At 34.1% G+C, this 17929-nt stretch overlaps 1 protein-coding gene across 2 annotated transcripts in view; it reads left to right on the top strand.

The window, feature by feature from the left end:
* The window catches only part of Msp300 (Muscle-specific protein 300 kDa), a 764465-nt gene that overhangs the window by 486148 nt on the left and 260388 nt on the right, over positions 1-17929 (top strand). For both annotated transcript variants that reach the window (XM_075369201.1, XM_075369200.1), the window contains 6 exons: positions 4372-4578; positions 4713-4859; positions 7871-8035; positions 12863-13033; positions 15454-15655; positions 17195-17412. In XM_075369201.1, coding sequence (XP_075225316.1) covers positions 4372-4578; positions 4713-4859; positions 7871-8035; positions 12863-13033; positions 15454-15655; positions 17195-17412 — 1110 coding nt within the window. The remainder of the gene's footprint in view (positions 1-4371; positions 4579-4712; positions 4860-7870; positions 8036-12862; positions 13034-15453; positions 15656-17194; positions 17413-17929) is intronic.

Consider the following 17929-nt stretch of genomic DNA (forward strand, 5'->3'; position numbering starts at 1 on the left):
AGATATTTAAAACACTCTTTGGGTATAAAACGTAGCAATTATCATCGGTTCCCGATGATATACTTGCCTGTACGCAATTTGAAAAGACGAAATAGAATAAAAAAGATTTTGAAATTTTTTCAAACGATATATTTTGAAACGTTTTTCAGGGCCCCGACGAAGGTTTAGGTTAACCGTCATAAAACTCGAATCGAGAGGGGAAATTGGAACACCGATTACGAACTTACCGTAGTACTTTTCGTCCTTCGGAGTTTTTCTCTTCTTTACGCTTGTCTTTCGACATTATAAGTATGCCCGTATATGCATAAACGGCTAGAATTTACATAATTTTTTTACATAAAGATTACAGCGTTAGTTTTTATCGATTTTTTCCTTAATTACAGCTATCTCTGAGGATTACCCGATATAGAGACTCCCAGCCTGGTTTAGCTTTACTCGACTGCGTCCCGCCATTCACGGTAGTTCGTCTAACACGACCTGAGGCCTTTTCCTAACAGCCTGGGGTGTAGGATTCTCTCGGCAGATGTCTCTGAGATGCCGATACTCGGACACGGCAGTCCTCCCAAAGAGTCTGTGCGCCTGTGCTACACCCACTTCCGATACAGTTTTTATGCCTGCATCGTAGCAAAGTGTGGCGTTTCTGACGAATCACGGTGCTCAAAAAATCGTCTGCAACGCGATGTTTTGGATGGCCTCCAGCTTTTTCTGGAGCGAGGAGCAGTACAACGCCCCCACGTGCCGGGTATGCGTATTTCAGAATTGGCAAGACGTAAAGCCGAAATATGAGCATTTTAGTTACCAATGGAATCAGGCTGGTGCGGTTAAATACTGGGTACGGTAAGGTAAGCCGTTTATTCAGAATCACTCCCAGATACTTGAATCTCGCCCCAAAGGGGATTTTTTCCCCTGAGATTTCTAATTGTCTGGCCTGAACACGTCGCTTGTATGTGAATAACACGGCCACGAAATTTTCTCCGTTGACCCTGATTCTCCGCATATCGAGCCAAGGCTCCACTAAATCCAGCTGGTGCTGAATTCTTTACCGCTAATACACGTTTTCCGCGTAGTAAAAAGCCGTGCTGACCCCTTCAGAACGCGGCATATCGTTCATATATGCCTTATATAAATATGGCGAAAGCACCGCTTCCTGGGAAACTACGGTGGCTATCGCTCTGGTGGATGATACATATCCTCCCACATGTACTGCGAATTGTCTTCCAAGTAGGTAAGAGCTAATCAGTTTGACATGACGGCCGGGGACCGTCGTGTAGGTTAGTTTATATAGTAGATCGTCATGCCAAACTTTATCAATGGCTTTCAAATTTTATCAAAGAATGTCTAGAAAAACGGTCGCTGTTACCGCTTTCCTACTCAAACCTCCGATAAGGCCGTCCACCAGCCGTACTAGTTGAAGGGTCGTTGAGTGACCCTCTCTGAACCCTAACTGTTCAGATTAGATTTCCGCCCTCAAGTATCATCGAAGTTGCTCGAGAAAAATTCTTTCGAACAGCTTTGACAAAACAGGCTGCAGGGAAGTTGGCATGTAATTGTAGGGGAAAAGTAAACTTTTCCGGTTTGGGCAAGCATATCACCTTCGCCGTTTTCCAGCAAGCTGGAAAAACCTTACGTACAAAATTGACGTGAACAGGGTGACCATGGTCGCTATAACAGCCGGAGGTATAATCCGGTGTGCTCGGGCCTTAATCTCGTCTAACACTGGAGCCTTATTTAGGTTTGTGGCTTAATAGCCGCGTTCACCTCTACCTGTCTGGAGGGGAGGGGGTTGAGCTAGTCCTCCAGTGCACGCGCGAAAATCTTCGTTCGGTTCGATTCAGTGTAGGCTAAAAGGCCTCTTTGTCTTTGGATGGTGAGGATTATTTTTTCCCCTCGTAGCCTTTTATTCAGTCTGAACACCGAAGACATGTCATCCGATAACGAAGCGAGTTAATCGTTTTACAATTCCTCGCGATGCTCTATCAGCAACAATTTCACTCTAGCCGTTTGATTATAAAAAGGCTGCTTTTCGTTTGGAGCCAGGGTGAGGTGGTGGTTGATATCTTCTCCTCAACCTGCGGTTCTCCAATTTTCCATCGGAGATTAATACGAAGCGAGCGTGCGGCCTTTTTCGTAGTGCTGTATGACAAAGCCTCGTTTATTGGCGACGTGACGCAATCGACCTTGTCGTCGATGTTTTCTGGTGTAGTTAGGAGTTCTGAATCCGAGGGCCAATAATCACGCTGGAGAGCTTCATAGAATTTAACTAAAATAGAATTAACTAAGCCTAACCCCAGAAAAACTGGAGAGTAGTCTGAGCTGAGGTCCTCTATTGTTTGTATCGCGTACGGTACTGGCATCGCCCTCAGGATCGTGATGTCGAGCACGTCTGGTCTCGATTGATTACTTGTATGTATTACGAAGATGGGCGTTCTAGGGCCTACAACGATTAGCTTACGTCCGCTCATATAGCAAATTGCGATTGGCATTTGCAGCATTGCTATTTCAATACGTGTGTTTGGAATGAGGTCCCCATGAATACCATCGGCCCATCCCAATTTTCCAGCAAGGCATCCAGATCGGTACCGATTATCGCTTAGGTCGGCCTATTATATGCTGAGACCAATCGGTGGTCTGTTCCATCAAGTCGGTTTGAACATCGACCCCATGTGCATAATGCGTCTATGGATTAGGATAGCGGTTTCACCGCGGCGTGGCCTCTATTAAACTTAATATATTTAATTCTATCTTTATTTCGTTTATCAGTAAACTGTATCACCAAATTGTATTAAAGAAATACAAAGATTCTTTGAAGGCACTGAAGAAAACAAAAACGCCAAAGCGTGTAGCAGCGCAACAGTCGCAATTGAATATTCAAATACGACTCCACTTTCGCTGACTTGTGTCTTTAGACAGGACGGTGAGGAGCTACGAACTCGCCCGAAATGAGCCGATCGCTTGCTCGAGTTCTACTCAGTCGAGCCACGCGCGTATTTCAAATTTAACTTCTAATAAAGAAATGACGACTTGAACGTGAATTAAATTGACGGCTTTTTGTTTATAATTTTAACAGTTAAATAATTATTCATAATTTTTAGTTATACTTATTTATGAACAAATTATATACAATTATTTTTGAATAAAAAATATTTGATTAATTATAAACGTATTATCTACATATTATCTACTTCATTCAATTGGTGGGGAAACGATAATAAAAAATTACATTTTGACGATATTTCTTTCCACATACTCAACATTGTAATCGAAACTATTTTTTTTTCAAAAAATCTTTTGTCAAACGTAATTGTTCTCTCAAAAATCATATTTAATCTTTTAATTTTTAATTTGATGAAAATGTTTGAATAAAAAATTTTGCCCTTAAAATATATCGTCTGAGTATTTAATTACATGGTTATATACGAATTTTGTATATTTTTTAATTAAATGGTTTAAATAATTTTTCTGACAAAAATAAATTTAAAGAATTGATGAAACGACTGATTTAATTTCGATTGATTAATATGTTAAAAAAATAATAATTCGTAATTCTATTAGGCCGAAAAAGCTTTCGCTGTTTTTAATTAGAATTTAATGCTGGTAAACTAGAACTTTTCAACGTCCTAATAGATTACTAATTATTAATGAAATAAAGTTTTATTGATTTTTGCCCACCATTTTGAATTTTGAAAAACTAATTCAAGATTCGTAATAAGCGAATCAATAAATCTATTGGTATAAATTTTCGTCGAAAATGGACTATCAGAAAAATGTACTGGGTGAAAGGGTTAATGAAGTAATAAAAAAGTAAGATAAAAATTAATCGAAATAATACATTTATAATTAATCAAATATTTATTTTTTATTCAGAAATAATTGTAAATAATTTTTCATAAATAAGTATAACTAAAAATTATGAATAATTAATTATTTAAATGTTAAAATTATAAACAAAAAGCCGTCAATTTAATTCACGTTCAAGTCGTCATTTCTTTATTAGAAGTTGAATTTGAAATACGCGCGTGGCTCGACTGTGTGTAAACTCGAGCAAGCGATCGGTTCATTTCGGGCGAGTTCGTGGTTCTTCGCCGTCCTGTCTTGAGACAAGTCTTTCCCTGAGCTGGCATCGGTCTTTTGTAGACGAAAGTGGTGGTGAGCCGCAGCGCCGCTGTAGTGGGAGAGTTGCGCGGCGAGCTTGCTTGGTGGGGAGGAACGTGTGTGTAGGCGGAGAGGTGGACTACAAGTATCCCAATATCTACCGGCGCGTTCGCCGGTAGTAAGCCCAGGATGTGGGAACAATATATATACATATTTATTCACGTATATATTTTTAAAATTCTTATCAGCAGAATTATTATATTTATTTATTTTTTGCAGGATGTTGATGTTGACAAACCTGATGAAAAATCAGTGATGACGTATGTTGCACAGTTCTTACATAAATATCCAGAATTACGTAGCGATACTGGAGATACCTTAAATGCTATACAGACAGAGTATAGCCAGTTAATACAGTGGTTAGTTGAACGTAACCAATGGTTAAGTCACCTTAGACAAACTAATTCTCTGCCAATGAATTATAATGTAAGTAACACTTTTAAATTTATTGTATAATTTAGATTATTGTATTTATTTAATACGCAATGTCTAGGTTTACTTGAGTTTTTTTTATTAAAAGTATATTTTAAAGAATTTTTAAACTTACGTTCTTGTTTCAGGATTATGCAATGTTTTCAAATGAATTGAAAAGCAAATCAGAAATATACTGGAAACTACAAAAATTAGTCGATTCACAAAGTCTTATTAGTATTACTGGTGAAGCTTGGAAAGAAGTCGATAAATTATGGAAAATGCTTATAGCTCATGTAAGTTTAATTTTAAATATACGAGTAATTCAATTCCTTTTTACATTCAAGCTGAATTATCAAACCTTCTTTAATGGTAGGTTTTATTTTAAACAGAAATTCTAAAAATATGTTTGTTTCCGTCATAAGTTTTAAATTTCGTTTTAATTGTTGTACCCTATTTGTACTTTATTGCTAAAATTCTAGACATGTAAGAGCTTGTATTTGTTATTTCCAATAAGTTTCTCAAAACTTCACGTAAGACGGTTTATAGCTTCGTTTGAGATTGAAAAAATGGTTTCCTGTATGAGTTTTTTCAAATTTTATTTATTTCTCCCAGTTAAAACAGGTTTTTGCCTATTGTAATTAAAATGCATCCAGACTATTTTTTTTAGGTTGGGTCAGGGTTTCCTGTAAATATTTTAAATCTGAATTAATTTATTTATAGCTTTATTAAACTTGGCTGAATTGCAATTGTGTACAAAGATCTGAGAAGCGTTTAAAACAATTGTAACGTCATTTTTTTATTCATTTGCAAATATTTGTATGTGCTAACATGCTTTGCATGCTACTTTGTTAGATTTCTTAAAGAAGTCCCTTCAAATTGGCTTCATGCCAGCGGAAAAGTTCAACGTTATTCTTCTATTGTGTCAATGATGGGTTTGGTGTTATGGTTTTTGCATTCTTTCTTATTCATTGTTGAAAAATTGTTTTACTCAAATTTTATTTGTGACAGAAAATTATAAGGGTTTACATATTTTAGAGTTCTGCTATGACTAATCACACAGTTTCTGTTATTAAATTATTTTTAATTAAATAATTTTATTCATATCAGTATATAGTGGCTTAAAATAAAATTAAAAGTTTTTAAAAAATAAACTTGTTTAAGATCTATAAAGGAATGTGTAGATTAACAGAAAACTGTAATTTAAATGAAATAAACACAATTTTTTTTTAAATCTCTGGGACTACCTTTTTAGATACTGCTTCAGGGGATCAGCTGAATGACAATATTTGTAGCGTGTAAAAAAACCATCCCTGACCGGTTTTCGAACCCGGGACCTCCGGATGAAAGGCCGAGACGCTACCACTCGCGCCACGGAGGCCGGCAATTTGTTTTTTATCAGATAAAATTAAAATGACATTTTTCAATTTTTTTGTTGTATACATTACTTTATACATTTTAAATAAAAGCGTATTTAAAAAAAAATTATTTTAAATTAATAAAACTAAGATTACACAACTCAACTGAAACTTTGTAGAGGTCTGAAGAATGTAGCTTAATGCTTGTTAAACGTCGGAGGAGGAAAAATCTGCAACCAGACGCCCAGCAGCCCGAACTACTGGGTGTGTAAAGTTTCCTGCTGAAGCAGGGACCCCCTAAAAACCCTCCCTCTCACACAGCATGGGGATGGGATCGCCTAAGCAGGCACACATCATCCCCACGAGTGGGTTCTAGTTCTAGTGTGTTGTCCACAAGCAGAGGTTCGAGGGTTCCGTGAGGGCACCCAGCAGTAACGATCCTGTAGGACCCCGCTACCCACGCCCGAGGGCTGGCTCTCCATCATTACTCTGGACTAAACGCCACCCTACCTTGGTTCCTCTTCCATTTTCTTGGACATTACTTCCTGGAACCAGCGAGAACGACTCCAACCGTCATTGGAGCTAAGCATCATGCTCATAATCTCCGCCGGGCAGATCTCTCCCCAAAATCGTCTATTCGGAGCCCATTTTGGGCACCGTAGGAAGGTATGCTCTGTATCGTCTTCAAGGCTACAATACAGGCACCCCAGCAACGCTCGTCTTCCTCTTTTATATAAGTATGTATTAAAGATCTGTGGCCAGACACCCACCGTACCATCCAGAAATCTATCTCGCCATATTTCCTAGAGATCCATTTATCAATACAGGGTATCAGCCTGAAAATCCATCGTCTCGTTAGGGTACTACATCATCTCTCCTGCCGACGGCCATTAGGGAGATTCTACCACCCTAGATTAGGGAGATCGTGCCCTGGTACCTTTCTCTCCTCTGCCGGGAGATCCACCGGTGGCATCCCAGCAATAAGCAGGTCTGCCTCTAGCGAGACAGTGCAGTAAGCCTGAGCCACCCTCAGTGCCAATCTCCGGTATATCCTATTGGCCTCATCTTATTCCTTAAGAAGGTCACCGTCGAAGCTGTTACTCTCCTTTTTGAAGCTGTAGGTCTAGCAGCATTAACCATCACTCTAGTCACTGCCGATGCTACCCTTTCTGCCTTCTTGAGTATTTCTTTAATGTGAGCCTTGAACCCCCTCGATCTGTTCAACCACACACCCAAGTATTTGGCTTTCCTCAAGGAGGTCAAGTGGGCGCCATCCATTCTTATGGAGAACCTAGGGATTCATTGCTTTCCAGTCATCAAAATCATGTCAGTCTTTTGGGCAGAGACTGAGAGTCCTCTGTCTGCCAGCCATCTCACAATACGATTTAATGTATTGTTAGCCAGTAGCGTCACCTCTTGAAGACACCTCACTGTCACTACAATGAAGAGGTCAGCCTACGTGGCTGACCTACGTACCAGTGTGGTATGTCTGGTGTACCGACATCGTCAGGTTCAGGACTTAAGTTTAGAGATTGCATATTCTAGCTTTTCTACAGTAAACCTTGGTAGTTCTTTGGCTATAATCGCTCTCTCTACATTACATCTCCAATCTCGGTCTGGAGGAAAAAGTGCCTGTACAGCACTCACCAGTTGTTCTCTAGGTAGTTTGGGTAGAGACCTGCCCATAACTATCCTATAGACATCCCCAAATGGGTTATCATTGAGTTTACTGCAAACCTCCTTCCATTTCTCTCCCTTTGATCTGATTATTGCCATTCTGGGGTCTTTCCTAGCTGATCTAAGCTGTGAGACAATATTCTCATTCGATGAAAAATTCTGACGTCTCCTTCTATGTGTTAAGATATCAGAATCTGACCATCACAAGTAAAAATATATTTTTAAGTTTATTTATTATAAAAAAAATTATTTATATTAACTTATTCCTACAGATGAGATACTGGCTCCGTCAGCTAGACAGCCATTTACCTCCTCCTTTCTGTCAAATTGGTGAGTGGCTTGCTGATGCAGAAGACCTTATAGAATCTGATGATATTCCAAATGTTATGAATGAAGAGACTGCTACAATTATAAGTAAAAAACTTGAAGAACATAAGGTATGACCTACATCATTTTTTTTTACCAAGTAAATTTTATTTGTTTATTTTTTGTATTGTATTTGAATTACTGATTTATTGTGCATCACTTTTTATTTTGAAAAGTTACTTTTATTATTAAAATGTTACCTTTTTCTGTATTTATATTGTATAATTAGTGACTAACTAGTAACTAGTAACTTGTGATTAGTAACTAGTGAAGCAGAAGATAAACAACAAATAACTTTTTCAGTTCCTTTTTTGAAGGTTAAATTTACTAGTATTTAGATGAACTTCTCTATAGATTTCTATGTATTTACTATGTGGTATGGTAAGTGTGTTGTTGAGTTGAAGTTATTGATATTGTTTGTACTTGATCTTGAAAAATCAGTTATTAAATTAAATACTTGTAATGTGAAGGACACATCTATATTAATAAATTTGAAAATCACATTCACCAAATTATAGGTAGCTATGAAAACAATGCATTTATTCCACCTTAGTTTAAGGAGCAATAGAAATGTATTTTAAAAATAAAAAAGAAAGAATATGAATGCCTGAATAAAAAAGTATTTAGTTTCCGTGGTTATGAAACTTGTTGCATAAATTAATTTATAATTGATAGTCAGTTTTTAATAGATATATTTTTCATTTTGACATATTTACTTTACTCGTATTATGTCAGTCTCTGCTAAATAGTGTACAAGTCCGAAAAGGAAATGAACTACCATCCTATTCAATAATTAGTCTTTTTTTTTAACCTGGGACCACCGTTAAGTATTGCTTCACAGGATGAGGAATGACAAATGTAGAGTGTGAAAATGCTATGCCTGACCAGGATTCAAACCCAGGACTTCCAAATGAAAGGCTGAGAGCTACCACTCGTGCCACAGAGGCTGGCAATAATTAGTCCTAACACATCTTATCAGTCCTAGATTTTGAATAAAAACAGATTGTGTCATTTTTGAAGGTCAAACCAGCTGATAGTTTTTAACTAATATCATGTTGTGATTATGTTTCAAGTTTAAAAAATTCATTCTTTCATTTACTTTGACTTTTTTTATCATTGGTACTTTGTTCAATATTGACATTAAAATTCATTTGTAAATTTAAACATTGTAACACAACAGGTTACCCAAAAATAATCAGAATCATTAAAAAAAATTTTAATAGTTTTTGGTTAATAAAATTTTAATCTTGTTCAAAGAACTCTTCATGGACTGAGTTCATTGTTCGAATGGTTTTCTACTACTGGAACATTTTCTGAATTTCTGAAGTGGAATTGTGCCCCAAGGCCTGCAGTGACTTATCTTTGACTTCCTCTGTTGTAAAAAAACACTTTATGGGGAGGTTTTTTTTATGAGGAAACAAAGAAAAGTCACATGGAGTAAGATTGGGTGAGTAGTTGGCTGGTGAGGAGCAATGGTCATCTTGTTTTTGGCAAAAACTGTTTTAATGTGGAGGGTGACATGAGCAAGTATTGCTGTGTATAGAAACCAAATCAACAGGCATTTTCATCACATATTCTCACCCAGTCTTCTCAACATGCCCGAGTATAAATGTTTTATCATCTCCTCAGAAGGAAACTTTCTCTATGAACAATCCCCATGTACATTAAAAAAAGTAAAATTAACATTTCTTACATTTGATCGAACATTCTGTGCTTTTTCATTGGTCTCAGTGAACTGTGATTTCTACTCGCTTGATTGTTTTTCATTTCAGGTTCATAACTGTAAAACCAGCTCTCATCATTTGTCACACCTTTAAAAAGAAAGTGTGGGTATTTCCAAATTCACCATTCTAATCAAGACACACATTCACACAATTGGTTTTCTGATCTTTTGGATCAACTGAGGAACAAATTTTGTACTAGTACATTCCAATTCAAATCATTTATTAAAATTTGTTGGGAAGAACATCTAAAACGCGTAATTCAGAAATATCTTCAATTGTCTATGATCTTTGTAAATTGCTTGTAAACTTTTTCAAAATGTTTTGACTAAAATTTCATAATGTTTTTTTTTGTCTTCAGTCACTTTGACTGGCTTTATGCAGCTCTCCAAGATTCCGTATCTAGTGCCAGTCATTTCATTTCATTATACCCCTACATCCTACATCCCTAACAATTTGTTTTACATATTCCAAACATTGCTTACCTGCACAATTTTTCCCATCTACATGTCCCTCCAAAATTAAGTGACTATTCCAGGATGCCTTAATATGTGGCCTATAAGTCTCTTCTTTTAACTATAATTTTCCAAATACTTCTCTCTTTATCAATTTGCCACAACACCTCTTCATTTGTCCGTTTATCCACCCACCTGATTTTTAACATCTCTTATAGCTCCACATTTCAAAAGCTTCTAATCTTTTCTTCTCAGGTCCTCCAATCATCTAAGTTTCACTTCCATATAAAGCTACGCGCCAAACATATACTTTCAAAAATGTTTTCCTGATATTTAAATTAATTTTTGATGTAAGTAAATTATATTTTTGACAGAAAACTTGTTTCACCTGTGTTATGAGGCATTTTGCATTACTCTTGCTTCATCCATCTTTAGTAATTCTACTTCCCAAATAACAGAATTCTATCTCCGTAATCTTTTCTCTTCCTAATTTTACATTCAGTGGTCCATCTTCGTTATTTCTACTACATTTCATTATTTTCGTTTTGTTCTTGTTTATTTTCATGCAGTAGTTTTTGCATAGGACTTCTTCTATGCCGTTCTAAATCCTTTTTACTGTAGAATTACTATATCAGCAAATCGTAGCATCTTTATCTTTTCACCTTATACTGTTACTCTGAATCTAAATTGTTCTTTAACATCATTAACTGCTAGTTCTATGTAAAGATTAAAAAGTAACGGGGATAGGGAACATCCTTGTCGGACTGCATTTTTTATTACGGTTTCTTTCTTATGTTCTTCAATTATTATTGTTGCTGTTTGGTTCCTGTAAATGTTAGCAATTGTGCTTCTATCTTTGTATTTGAACCCTAATTTTTTTACAATGCTAAACATTTTATTCCAGTCTACGTTATCGAATGCCTTTTCTAGGTTCTATAAATTCCAAGTATGTTAGTTTGTTTTTCTTTAATCTTCCTTCTACTATTAATCTGAGGCCTAAAATTGCTTCTCTTGTCCCTATACTTCTCCTGAAACCAAATTGGTCTTCTCCTAGCATTTATTTCATTCTCCTCTCAATTCTTCTGTACAGAATTCTAATTAAGATTTTTGATGTATGGCTAGTTAAGATAATTGTTCTCTATTCTTCACATTTTTCTGCTCCTGCTTTTTTTGGTATCATAACACTCTTTCTGAGGTCTGATGGAACTTCCCCTTTTTTGTAAATATTACACACCAGTTTGTGTAATCAATCTATTGCTTCCTTACCTGCACTGCACAGTAATTCTGCAGGTATCCTGTCTATCCCAGGAGCCTTTTTTCCATGCAGATCTTTTAATGCTCAATTAAATTCAAATGTTAGTATTGTATCTCTCTTTACATCCTCTTTGACCTCCACTTCTTTTTCTACAACACCAGTTTCTAATTCATTTCCTCCATTTACATCTTCAATATATTCCACTGACCTATTGACCATTTCTTTTGTATTATAAATCGGTGTACAATCTTCATTTAACACATAATGTATTCATAATGTAATGTAATATAAATGCAGTGTCAAATTTATCAAAATTATCCCAATATTCTAAAGCCAGATAGTAATTTTAGTTAGAAGGGATTTTTATTTTGATTAAAACAAAATCTCATTTTCAAATTTTTTTGTGTAAATAATTAACATAACATGCATATTTTTTTCATATAAAATTGATTATTTTGAGATAGTGAAGTGGTAAGTGAAAATCTTGAAAGATTGATAAAAATATTTTCATTCATAATTCTGGAGGGTTGACTAGAATTTAATAGGTCTCAAGTGAAATTTCCCCTTATGTAATCTCAAAAACCGCTCATAGACCTGTATTTTATTTAAAGCTAGCTCTTTAAAAGCATTTTGAAGCATCATTGTCATTTCCTTAAGAAGAAATAAAATTTAACATTAACTTTGTGCTCTTTATGATCATTCATCACAAAAATTATTAAATGAGCTCCAAGAAAAATTAACATGGACCAGTTATTTTGGATAATCCCTTGGGGGTGATGACAGATAGAGAAGATTGTAGACATAGAAGAGAATGATTTAGATGTAAAAGGTGTGATGGTATCGGGGAGGATTTTGATGAGAACTGGATGGAGGTGCCAAAGGATAGTGAGAGTGATGAGATTTCTGCCACAGGTCATAGAACCATGAGATCTATCAAGACTAGGATAATGAAATGTAAATACAGTCCAATTTATAAAAAATTATCCTAATATTCAAAAGGCAGGTAATAATTTTATTTAGGAGGTAATTTTATTTTGATTAAAACAAAACCTCATTTTCAAATTTGTTTTGTGTAAATTATTCTTAACTTATATTATTTTTGTGAATATATAGAGTTATAACTTATATGTTTTTCATACAACATTAATTATATTGAGACAGTGATATATAAGTGGTAATTCATAAAAAAAATAATAAAATGAAATAAATTTTGATTTTATCTGTAGATTACTTTAATCTTGGATTAAAACATGGAAGACAGTTACAGTACAGTAATACATTGATGAAATTTAAAATGACTGTTATGCTTAATTTATCAAGTACAGTAAGGAATTCAAAAGAAATGTTGATTAAAAGTAAAAAATATAATTTTATTTTTTTACTATAAATTCATTGATTGTATTTTGAAATTTTAGTTTGTTTGGCTTTTTTACAGTGTGATTTTATGAATATGGTGTCTGATTTCAGGCGTTCTTTGCTAACATGCCCAATATTGAAAGAATGTTTGATCAGGCATTAACATCTGGTATACAGAATCAAGTTCCACCACAACAGTTAGAGAATATGACACAGCGTTTAAGTCTGATTGGACCTCGTGCTGCTCAGAGAAGAATTAGACTGAAATTTTTAGAACATAAGGTACTTTACAAACTAATTATATTTATTAATAATTAATATTTTTAAATTTGTAATTTTTTTTATTCATGACAGCAATATGGAAAATTATGTAATAATTCTCCCCACTCACTTCATCACTTCTCACTCACTTGTCTCAGCGCAAATGTTGCATCAGTAGTGGATCTACCATATCTAAATCCCATTTGTTCTTCCAATTGATTATAAGTCTTCCTTCTGATGCGTTTTTCCAATTCCCTTTCAAACCACTTTGCCACGTGTGGAAGTAGTTAATATCTCTGCAATTACTACACAATATCTTGTCCCCTTTTTTAAATATGGGGATTATTATTCCCTTTTTCCAGTCTTCTGGAATCACCTTCATTTTCATATACTTCTGAACAGTCTGTACAGCTACTGTAAACAACAAACTCTTGCAGCCTTCACCATCTCACTGCTTATCTCATCAATTCCTGGTTCTTTGCCTCCTTTTATTCTTCTTAAAGCATCCTGTATATCCTTCATAATTATGTAATATCCCTCTTCTGACCCCACTTCCCTCACTGCTGTCCTTTCCATTTCCTCCCTTCTTTCTCTCAATTGATTTGGGTTTAGGAGTTCAGTACAATATTCTTTCCATCTACAAAGAATTCCTTCTTTACAAATATTTGTCCTAGATTTTTATTAATAAACTTTACCTTTTCTCTCTCTTTTGCTTTACTTTTAATGACACCAAACAGCGTTTTCTTATTCCTTGTGAGTCCCTTTCCAGTTCTTCTGTGAACTCTTTCCAACATTTACTCTTCTCTCTGCTTATAACTTTATTATATTTCCCTTTTGCACCCCTATATTTATTCCTGTAGCTTTCATTCCTGTATTTCATTCTTGTAACTTTGTTTCCATGTCTTCCATGCTATCTTCTTCTTTTCAACTGCTGACCTTACATCATCATTCCATCACTTTGTTTCCTTTCTTACCTCTTTTATTCCTCGTTTAGGTAACCATTCCTTTATCCCTTCCTCATACTCTTCCCTTATCTTGTTTTCTTTCAACTTACACACTTTATAATTTTTTCCCCTCATAACCTTCACACTGGGAATTTTCTCAAATCTAAACTTAGTTATTACCAACTCTTTCCTCTGGTTTCCTCTTAACTGCTATGTCTCCACTCACCAGCCTTACATCCATCAGTTCCCTCCTTATCTCTCTCCCTCTCTCTCATTCTCTCACTAACACATATTCAGTTAATGATTTTGTTCTTTCTCCCCATACGTACCTCGTAACCTTCTTTCTATTTTTATCATCAAACCGTGAGTTATCCACTATGAAATTATTCTGTTCACAAAACTGTATTATTTCACCTTCCACATTTCTTCCTCCATATCCATACAGTAGTCCCAGAACCTCCTCTACTCCATTTCTCTTTTCCCACCTTTGCATTCATGTCTCCTATTATTACTGTCTCCTTATCCTCTATACAGTTTTCCAGTTTCTCTAAGAACTATCCTATATTTTCTTCAACACATCCCACCTGAGAGGCATACACTTATATGATATCCCAGGTTTTACCTCCAATCCTTAGCCTTAATCTTAAAATTTTATCATCTATTACCTCCACTCTCCTAACTCCTTGTCTCAGTGCCGCTACAAAATTTCGTACAGTGCAACAGAACAACTGAGACCAGCTGGCTTTGATTTATTGTTGTGAGTGAGGGTGCATGCATGTGATGCGCAAACTGTTCTTACTTTCTAGACAGTCATAATATTCAAAGCACATTATACATTATATAAAAAAAAATACTCAATAATTTATCAATTATTAAAGAAGTAATATTATTGTTAAAACTGTGTACCAGGGAAAATTACTTGTAAATGTAATAATAATAATAACTTCTTTACATAAAGAAATCTTTGTAAAACGTACTGTCTGAAGTATTTTTCCAATACATGGGAAACATTTACCAATATTATAAATATCCACATTTATTATATTGATATTTTGTAATGTACAATAAACAGATCAGTTGAGAGCATGATACTTACTATTTATCAAATTTAACAATTGTGTTAAAATTTTATACACACTTTAGAAATAAAACAATAACATATTTCACTTTTTAGATGTCAATATAAAAAAATTAAGACTGGGTATAAATAAAAATTCAATAATGAAATTATTCTAGATTTTTTTTACTTTGATTACTCTTAATTTAATGTATTTTGTAACAGTGATTTATGACAGGAATTTTAAATGAAGTATGTTTTTATTCATTTAATTGCCGATTGTTTTTTGTCAGTTTAAGTTTTTATTATTATCGAATTATTTTTTTTTTTAAGTAAAACTTTTTTTTAAATATATAATCATTTTCATTTTTAAAAACTGTTTAAACTGTCTAGTGAAGCGTGTAAATGGATTTTATATTTTCATACATTTTCTTTTATAGTGTTGCCTTATTGCATTCTTACATCTGACTGTATCAAAATTAAGAGGATGGACTGTTAAATATGGACGTGAAGATAAAGTCCAACATTTGCTTGATCAGTACACTAACTTTGTCTCGCGCAATAGAATATTTCAAGAATTTAATAAAGCTTACATTGATATGCAGCAAGTTGTGGAAGAATACAAACGTGAAGGAAATATTGGTAGGTGTTTATGAAATTTAAATTAAATGTAACACTGCAGTCTTATTACTGTTAGTTTACGATGTAAACTGTAATGTTTGTAACATTTTTTTATTCATTTTTGGTGTTAGATATGAGCTGTAACCTAAGTATAGTGACTAGCAACATCTGCATTAAGATGTTAAATGTGGAGTTTATGAAGAACCTTGGGTAAAAGAAGTACCAGTTATAACAAAACATTGGCAGCAGTGAATCAGATTAACTGGTCCATTAGGTAGCTGTTGACAGTTCTATTAATAGATGCTTTTTAATTATGCTGTGATAATAAAAAATCCCAACATTTGCGAAGACTAGTTCTGCCTTCACAAAATTGATTTCTTGTTGCAAAAGATCTAAATGCTTTAAATTGTATTGTTAATTTGTGAAATTAATGAACTATAGTAGTCTATAAAGGAAAAATAAGGCAGTGGCATTGTGAGTTTAATAAGTTTGAACAAATGTTTGTAACAAAGAGGGGACTAGAAGCCTAGGGTTCAGATGGATTACCTGGTTGAATAATTGAATTTAACTCTTTAGAAAACTGATACTTGATAATTTATGTTTGTACAATTAAATTTCCTGACATGCCACAAAACGCAGTGTATAGAATTTGTATGAAAAGCTAAGCTAGCATCTGTATAAAAGAGTGGGTTCCAAATTTCCTGCTTGTTGCCTACAAAAATCAAATGAAAACACGTACTCTGCATCTTTGGATCACTATGAAAGAGAGAGAGAGAAACAGGAGAGAGTGAATACTTTTTCTCATAGCTTGTGATGTAATGTGGGTTTCTTTGTCATTGTTAAGTTTAAACAGCAATGTTTACAGTTTATTGATAAATTTGCATTCAATTAAAACAAAAAGTTCTATTAAACAACACAGAAGATATTCTTTTCCTTTTCTTGTTTTTTATAGAACTGTGACAATTATTATTAGATTTGTACCCAAAATTGCTTCATAACTGAAGTGTGCCATTGATAACTAATAACTATAAATGCTGATGTTAGGAAATGTTCTTATTTACTTTGTGCTCTTAACGTTCATAAGGTTCTCTAAATTTCTACTGGAAGATTTTTCATCTCTTTTCTTATTATATCTTGTACTTACTATCTTTTATGGGTTTTTTAACCTCAAAAAGTGTCTTGGCTCTCAGCACTTAGAAGAAGTGAGAACTGTGAAGAGTGAGGAGTTTGTAAAATGGTTGTGCTGAAATAATTGAAATCTGAGGCAATATTTTTTTATGAATAAAATATAAAAAGTGATACTTCTTTTCTATTTAGAAACTAATTATTAATCAGACTGGATGGATTACCAACCATCCTAATAATTTGTTTATGCATTATGTGTTAAATTTGTTTCTTTGTTTTTTCAATTATATATTTATATACATCCACTTGAGCTTATATGTTGTGTCTGTATTGTGCATGCGTATGAGCTTCGATGTGAATATAGGAATACTCACATAACAGAATATTAAGTTGAATATTTAAGTTTTCCTTAAACTTTTCTAAAATTTTTTTTAGATCAAAGAGAAAGCATTGCAACTGATGCTTTTATGCATGATACTGCACAGCGGTGGAAGAATGTTTCAATGGAGCTACGTTGTGTACAAACAATGATGGAAGAAGTAATTGTTTACTGGAGACGATGGACTTCATTGTCAGAAGAATTAATTAACTGGCTTAATGTCGCTGAAACAAAACTAGAATTACCTGAAGAAGATAGAATGGAATTTTTTCAGGTACTATTTTTTGTATATTTGTATATGTTCTTATAAAAAAAATATATATATAAACTACAATGAGGTATCTGCAGAAGTTTTAAGTATTTCTATTTAAGTTTTTACTACATCACTTAATGTTTTATTATTTTTTTCAATATTCTGAGAAGTGGTGAGCAGATAATGGATCAATTACAGTTTTGAACATTTTGAATTCTAGACCCAGTAGTTAGGAAAAATTGAATATTTGTTATAAAATGCAGCAATACATTAAAATTCTAAAGTGTTCTTTTTTTGTAGCAGATTTTTTTTTTATAGGTTGGGAAAATGTTTAATACATCTGATGTTAAATAAAAATAAATATTTGAGAAAGTCAATGTTTTGTGAATATCTTTTTAAAACAAATTTTGTAGCTAAAAAAATAAAAATTCAGCATTGATAATGTGCAGATTTCCAAAAGGAATTTCAAAGGATTTCCAAATTTTTAAATAATCTTTTTTATAATATTTAGATGTGCAAACAGCCAAATAAGATAGTG

The sequence above is a fragment of the Lycorma delicatula genome, chromosome 6 (assembly GCF_047948215.1).
Source record: "Lycorma delicatula isolate Av1 chromosome 6, ASM4794821v1, whole genome shotgun sequence".
NCBI classification, from domain to species: domain Eukaryota; kingdom Metazoa; phylum Arthropoda; class Insecta; order Hemiptera; family Fulgoridae; genus Lycorma; species Lycorma delicatula.